At 45.2% G+C, this 8,116-nt stretch overlaps 1 protein-coding gene across 1 annotated transcript; it reads right to left on the bottom strand.

Moving 5' to 3' along the window:
- Positions 1-1,326: 1,326 nt before the first annotated feature.
- LOC134203084 (uncharacterized) lies at positions 1,327-3,163 on the bottom strand (the record flags this gene model as incomplete). The annotated part of the gene is made up of 1 exon (XM_062678061.1): positions 1,327-3,163. A coding segment is annotated over exon 1 (376 nt), but the record flags the coding sequence as incomplete, so codon positions are not given.
- Between the last annotated feature and the right edge of the window lie 4,953 nt (positions 3,164-8,116).

The raw sequence follows: 8,116 nt of genomic DNA, 5'->3' as shown, positions 1-8,116 counted from the left end.
TACCATATAATAACTGATATGTCAGGTTATTGATAAACACTTCGAAAATACTTGTTTTCGGGAGAAATGAACATTCAATGAATTATTGGCAGTGGCTGATTTTCTACCCGCCGCTGTCACACCCAGGCGCTATAGTATATGCGCAAAATAGCCAGCATGAGTTAACCGCCAGGAATTTGTATGGCGAAAGACATCTAACGCGGGTTTTCTCAAAATTAGAAACTTTTCATGAAAAACTATTTGGTACCGGTTATGTAGGAAGGTGTCCAATACTACGCCTACCAGATATTTTATCGATGAAGGTGCTACATTTTGAGAAATCGAACCTTAGATGCCTTTCGCCATACTGATTTCAAAAAGTTAACTCCTAGTTTGCCGCTGTAAGCATGCTCAAAGTAGGCGATTCATTAAGCGATTAGCTTAGTAGGCGCATGATAACAATTTTATGGGCTTACTTTTGCAACTTGAAAATGATCGATTCTCTTGCCAGCAGCAAAATGCATTTAGTATCACTATTTGCTTTTGAAAAAAGCAAAAAAATAGTCTGTCCCGTCACAACTTTAACCAATCTATTGAAAATTAAAAATTTTTGTTTATATCTTTTATTACGATTCGTGCTTCTGAATCCGTGTGGTAATTTTCAAATCAGATTCCAACACGTTTCATCCTAATCAGATTGGACTTGGGATGCTCTCACTTGGGCGGTATGACATTTTCATTCCGGAAAACAACACTCACTACCGGTCTCATGCAAAACAAGACAGATAATATAATCAAAGTCAATCACAAGCAATTATAAGTCCCGAACTTTTGCTCAGTAACAGACACGAACAAAATCACAAAACGTGCCATAAAAACTCATCAACCCGAAATCCAAACCGTTCGTTGCACATTTCGCCCTCATTAAATATTTGTCAATGCCCGCTCTCCCCCCATCTTGTTCCCCCGGTCCAGCATCAAACCCGTTCCGCCCGACCTCCCTGGCCAATGCCGAAACCAATCAGAAGACGTTTTCCGAGGGAGGAAAACGACGACGCTTCCATCTAGTAAAATATTCATTAACCGTTTTCAAAACTTGCTCGAAAGATGGCAAATCCCCTCCGCTCTTCCCCGGCGATGAAGTATTCAACAGGAAGCAAGCAACGGCAACAGCAGCAGCAGCTGACTAACTGACGGACGGACGTCTCAATCTTGATCCCCTCCCACTCCCGTGAGAAGATGCTTTTCAAACAAAGCGTCCCGCTTTTGTCCCCATCGAGACGGAACCCTTCCGCCGTTTGCGCTCCGGTGCAAACCGGGAGATTATTATTCCAGTCAGGGACTTACCGTTATAGAGCATAGTCGAGGACGCATCCCGGGTGGCCGCTTCCGGCGAGTGTGGCGGAGGGCTGGGCGCCGTTGCACCGGCCGTGGGCGACGAGGGACCCCAACAGGTGGCACCACTAGTTCCGGTCGATGTGGATGATGCCGCCGATGACGATGACGTTGACGAAGATGGTGACGATTGGGCCGGGTTGGAAGAGCCTTTGGAGGCTGCAGCCGCCGGTGAGTCTCCAACGACGTCGATTTCTTCGTCCTCTTCGAGGACTTCGACCACCACTTGCGGGGGCGGTGGCGGCGAGGGTGATGCTGCTGGGGATTCTTCGACCCGATCGGGCCACGGGTAGGCCTTCCACTTCTTCGCCATCAGGCAGCGAGGCATTGTCACCGACGGGAAGGGAGGAAGAAGGGCAGCGAAGGTCTAGTTCCGGCAGAGACGGAAAACGGTGTAATCAGGTACTTGTTTGTTTCGTTTGCTGGAGGGGCGGAGCGGGTCGCGAAAAGTCAATTCATGTTTTCCCTGGGCCCTGCAGGTCAGAACCGGGAGTAACTTTTTTTCTTCTTATTATTTGGGGTTAGTTTGGAGTTCGCGGTAAACAGAACGGGGAGAGAAATGTTGCAGCACAAAGCGCAAGCAGCAGCCGGTCCCGACGAAAATCGATAGTTTCTGTCGCTTTTGGGGCTTTTTCCTGGTTCGCTCGCGTTTTGGCTGGAGTTGCGGGCTGGGTTGGGCGTTCCTCGGGATGGAATAAATTTTATATTCGAACGTGACACAGATACCAAAAACTTGATTCCGTTTTCTTCGTTCGGGTTGTTCCCGGCGGCATTCACGTCCCCAACATAGATCTCCCAGCAGGAGGCCTCAGGGTGGAAGCAGTTCACTCGCACTCGCCGATATAGTTTTACGAGTCTGTTTTGTTAGATTCCGGCAGAAATGAAATCAGAACAGACATCCAGAGATGCACACACAGAGACACATACGTACGGACAAAATGGTTCAACGTAAAAATCCAGAGTTCACACACTTTTGCGGCGCAGATTCACAGTCGGAGAGTAGTACAGCGTCAGAGTTACGTATCCAAGAGTTTCAGTAGTGTAGCACACAGTAGTATTTGGTAGAGTGGTAGAACCGTAGCATAATCTTCATCTCGTGGTCCCGAACATAGCAAATCAAACGTAAAAGACACACCGGAAGTGTATTTGATGAGAGAACTCACTGACGACGATGACACACTGGCAGAACCGAAAAACACCGGAAGTGACGGACCACGAGACACAGTTAGTCCATTTAAGGAGACACCCTAGCCACAGAGTGGCGACCGCGGCCGGAACTTTGGACGAACCAAACCACAACGGATCCACAGAGCCGGACCGGAAACTGGTTTGGCGCACATCGAACTAACCGAAAAAATTTCTGCTTCCACTTTTCCTTTTTTGTGCCGATTAATCCAACTGAACTTCCACACTTTTCCGCACTACTTCACACAGTTCCCCGCTACTACTTTTGATTCACACACAGCAGTTGCACTTTTCGATTCTTGATTTCCGCTGCCGATTACTATTTGTTTGATTTCCTTTTTGATTCGGTAGAGGAGCGCGCGCGGAGATACGACAGAATAGCGAAAATCAACAAATGTTACGAGTACTGCGTTGTGTTTAGTATTAGTAGTAGTAGTTGTAGTAGTTGCAATAGACACGAGACTTGTAGATTAGCGGTGATTAGTAACAGTACACATACAGGTAGATTATACAAGGAAACGGCACGCAGAATCGATTCATAAAGTTCATAATAAATAACAGAAAAATTGATACAGAGTGAAACACGACAGAGAGAAAAAATGTGTGACGAACCGCACCGTAAGACCCGTGAAAGGCTTTTGAATCCTGTCGTGCTCACCGCAGTCCCTTTATAAAGTTCGGCCAACCCGAACCGGCCCGAACTTCCCCACCGGGCGATCGAATCCTTCGCCTTAAAAACACAAAACACTATTCCATCCTTCTTCCCCTTCGTCGGACGGAAACGGCTGACATCCCTACGAACAGGTCCTGGCGCACGGCCACCAGCAACGTGTTGATGCCGTCAGGGGAAGCCGAGCAACAAACAAACCTCTCCTGCCGAGCACGCAACAAATGCATTCGGTTTTCCTTCGGCATCCTCTGGTTTAATGATCTTCTCCCATGCCGCCGCCGAAACTCTCACTCTCACGCAATCAACGCACCCTTCTGAATCCCCGCACCACCCGAAGGACAACAGCCACCCTACACTGGGGCAGCATTGCACAGCCGGGAAGGGCGCATTATGTTGGATGTGGTTTATGCTTTATGCTTCAGTGATTTCTCTCACTCTCTTTCTCCGTATGTTTCTCGCTCATTCGTCCTGCTATGCTGTCGGTCGGTCGGTCGATCGGATCACGGACGGGTCCGGTGTGCTATCGGAAAGAAGGGCACGCGTCACATTCGTGTCTGTTCAGTCATCTGCCGCGGTGGTGCCGCCTGGTCGCCCGTTGCCACTCGTCCTGTCCTTTCACTGTGTCTTTTGTGGATCCTTTCGGCGAGCAGGATAGTTCTCTACATGCTTGATGTTGTTTTTTTTTTGCCAGCGAGCTGAGTGGCTCGAGTTTTTTTTTCAGTCTTCATCTGTACACATAGACCGTGTTCCCGAGTGGCATAGGAAGTGCCTATCGCGGGGCGAAGAACGGGCTGTTGAGCGAATTTTCGTTCTATTCTTTAGCGCCGAGCCACACTATACTAAACCGACACTGTGACGGATGTGGGGAGTTCCTCGTTTTTTCTCGCTTGTTTGCTGTTGCAGCAGGATTTTAAATTTCCTTTTCTGGGTCAATGAATTCTTGTCGTTCAATAAAGGCGAGCATAGGAAGCGTGTTTATGAGCAATTGATGGGAAAATTTGGGAGTGTTATCTCGGGAAAAGAGTACATACATTTGTCCACGAAATATCATTTTTGCAGTTCTTTATTACATACTGATTTTTATCAAATATTTGAAAAACATTGCAAGCATTAAACATTTATAGCAAAACCCTATTTTTACTTCTTAATTACTTATTTTTAAGTTATTTGAGAACACTTCGCTATGGGTGAATTTGAATATTTCTATAAGAGTTGATTTTGGGTGAAAAAATATGATATTCGTGATTTTTTTTCATTTAAACAGACTAGCAAATAAGACGCAAACGTCCACGAACATATTTAATTTATTGTCAAAATCGTCACATTTATTTTTATTTATCTGATCATACTGAGGCCGGAGTTGCGTTGTAGTACATAAAAATCTTCTCCATTCAGCTCGGTCCATGGCTGAACCTTGCCAACCACGCAGTCTACAGAGGGTTCGCAAATCGTCCTCCACCTGATCGATCCACCTTGCTCGCAGCGCACCTCGCCTTCTTATGCCCGGCGTATCGTTGTCGAGAACCATTTCCACCGGATTATTATCCGATATTCTGGCTACGAGTTCGGCCCACCGCAGTCGTCCGATTTTCGAGGTGTGGACGATTGATGGTTCTCCCAGCAGCTGATGCAACTCGCAGTTCATTCGCCTCCTCCACGTACCGTCCGCCATCTGCACCCCACCATAAATAGTACACAGCACTTTTCTTTTGAAAACTCCAAGTGCGTGTTGATCCTCCACGAGCATCGTCCAAGTCTCGTGTCCGTAGAGGACTACCGGTCTAAGGAACGTTTTGTAGATAGTCAGTTTGGACGGCGGTGAATTCTATTCGATCGGAGCGTCTTGCAGAGTCCAAAGTTTGTACGGTTTTCAGCCAAGATGCGTCTCCGAATTTTTCTGCTTGTATCATTTTCAGCAGTTACCAGAGAGCCCACCTCGTGTTCGTCAACACTGTTACAAACTCGGGGTGGGTGGCCCACGTTATCTTCTCTTGAACCTCTTCCTATCATGTACTTTGTCTTAGACATATTGATGACTAGTCCAAACCTGTTAGCTTCGCCCTTCAATCTGATGTTCGCTTCCTGTTGGTCTGATTTAGTACCTTGTAGGCGGCATTCCGCAATGTGTTTGCGCGGTAGCTGTTGCAATCCAGCTTATCGCCTTTTTTTTGTAAATGGGGCACACAACACATTCCATCCACTCCTGCGGCAGAACCTCATCCTCTCAGACCTTGCAGGTTATGTTTTAAACAGTTTACTTTTGAGTAAAATCCCGAACAATCGGTATGGATACCGCAGAAAATGAGGATGATATGCCGCACCTACCTACTCTGCCGTCATACGCATAGTTGTCCCATGTTTGCTGGGATTTCCTATGTACATCGGCAGTACTATAAGCACTTAAGGCGATATTATTAATAAGTGGAAAAACTATGTGAAATACGAAGACCAGGATATGGCAAGTAATTGGGAGGATAATGCTGCCCAAAAAAATCAGGCGTCCTAGGATATTTGTTCCTTGTTATTAATCGTGCTCCGAAATCAAAGGAACGAGCAAAGCCTTTGGAACGATTGCGTCTTAATCAAAGGGCATGCGAAATCACACTGTTTCCTAACGAAACGACATTTTTTAACGTCTATGTTGATTCGAAATGAAAAGAAGCGAAATATAGAGGTTCAAAAGTCCAGCGTACTGAGGGTCGTGGGTTCGAATCCCATCGAAGGGAAAGTGGTTACCTCCAATACATTTTTCAAATCAATAGTAACAGAAGAAGCAGTATGTGATAGGTGAATAGCCACGTTCCTGTTTATATTGTATATTTACCATTGGCGATAAGGCAATACCACAGTATTTGTGCTGCTTTCAAAAGAATTTATCGTGGAGTGCGTGATCCCGAATCTGATCAATTTTATATCAGTTCAGTTAAAAAACAGTAAGTATATACAAATATAGAAATTTTGGATTTTTTTTTGTATTCGGATCCGATTTCGATTCGATTCGGAGCATCGATGCAAGCTCTGTTAAAAACCTTATTTCACTTGAGAATTATGTGATTATGCTGAAGCATTTTTACTGGCATACTGTCTTATTAGCGTGGTCTTATGGTGTTGAGCTACCTCAAAACCAAAATATGAATGCAGAGATTTTATTTTTTATCTAGTGGAATACTCATTCATATATCCACACCTTCCAGGTGTATACGCAGAAATAAAATTGTTAATAGCATACATTTGCTCGCAAGAAGAATCCTCTGCACCTTTCCAAAACACACAAAGTATTTCAGAAATGTGATCGCAAAGTTTTAACGGCAGCAGTTTTCTAGGAATAAAGAAATATTTTTTTCTTTCTCATACAAAAAGTTGTACCAAAAGGCTATCATTTCCTTCCAAATTCCAAAGTGGTTCGGAGACCCATAGTCTTAAATACAATCGAATCGAGATACTGCCTGTTTGTCCTTGTTGATAAAGTTTCATCCTCAACCGGCTTCAATATTGAATGCATGAAACAGCTGCTATAGAAAGTATGAGCCGATCCCATTCATTCATTTCATTTTTCATTTATTAGGTCCACACCAACAAATTATTAATGTTACAGGTGACGTGATTGAAAAAACTGACACAATAACACAAGACGTAATATGAATTGAGATGTATCTTTCAGTCAATTTGGATGCACACGAAAGTTTCAATCCAATCGCCCCAGTTTCAATGAAAAACAAACTGAAATTGACATCCATCGAACCAAAAGCACAGCAACCGGTGCGATGAACGTATGAAATGACAACACACGCACCCAACACCCAAGCAGCCGACGGGTTGATGCAATGAACATAGCATACGCAGAAGAATGTAGAACTTCTTTCACTTTGATCTCTGCTTCCTCATGAAGCGGTGATGGCTGGGTGGTAACGTGAGTGGCGCTCACGCGGCGAACCAATGTTCGATTCCCGTCTGGTACTTCATAATTTTTGTTTCAATAATACAGCCGTGTAAATTTAAAAGTGACCCTAGTTTACATTTATCATGACACAGTTTCGCATCAATAATGATGATGCTCGTGGGTGTCGGTCTCGAAGCATCTAAAATTACATGGCTTTTTCGAAGTGTGTCTACATCTAAACAAAATACAGTCAAACCTCCATGAGTCGATGTTCTATGACTCGATATCGACTCATGGAAGTAAATTATGCCATATTAAAAAATATTTTCTGGGCTACTGTGATGGTCCCTTCAAACAGCTTCCCAGGGATTTTCTATTCCACATCTCGATATTTCTATGAGTCGATGGTCCCTTCAATATCGACTCATGGAGGTTTCACTGTAACACTGAATCAACAATTTGACGCCACAATGCACGGTTCGAGGCCGCATCTCTCCATCCTCGAATACGCCCACGCTCGCCAAGTCGTTTTGCGCCTGGTCTGCCCATCTCACTCGCTGCGCTCCATCATCTTTGCGAACACCATCTTTGCAGGGTTGCTGTCCGGCATACTTGCAACATGTCCTGCCCATCGTACCCTTCTGGCTTTAGCTACCTTCTGGATACTGGGTTCGCCGTAGAGGTGGGCGAGCTCGTGGTTCATTCTTCGCCGGCACACATCGTCTTCTTGCACACTCGAATACTCCGAGTGATTGCAAGTCCTCTTCGAGCATTGTCCATGTTTCATGTCCGTAGAGGACAACCGGTCTTATAAGCGTTTTGCACATGACACATTTGGTGCGGTGGCGAATCTTTTTTGACCGCAGTTTCTTCTGGAGCCCGTAGTAGGCCCGACTGATGATGCGCCTTCGTACTTCACGACTAACATTGTTATCAGCCGTTAGCAAGCATCCGAGGTAGACGAATTCCTCGACCACCTCGAAGGTATCCCCGTCTATCGTAACACT

The sequence above is a fragment of the Armigeres subalbatus genome, unplaced genomic scaffold (assembly GCF_024139115.2).
Source record: "Armigeres subalbatus isolate Guangzhou_Male unplaced genomic scaffold, GZ_Asu_2 Contig164, whole genome shotgun sequence".
Lineage (NCBI taxonomy): Eukaryota > Metazoa > Arthropoda > Insecta > Diptera > Culicidae > Armigeres > Armigeres subalbatus.
The sequence above is the reverse complement of the archived record's forward strand: the minus strand, read 5'-3'. Positions and strand labels throughout refer to the sequence as shown.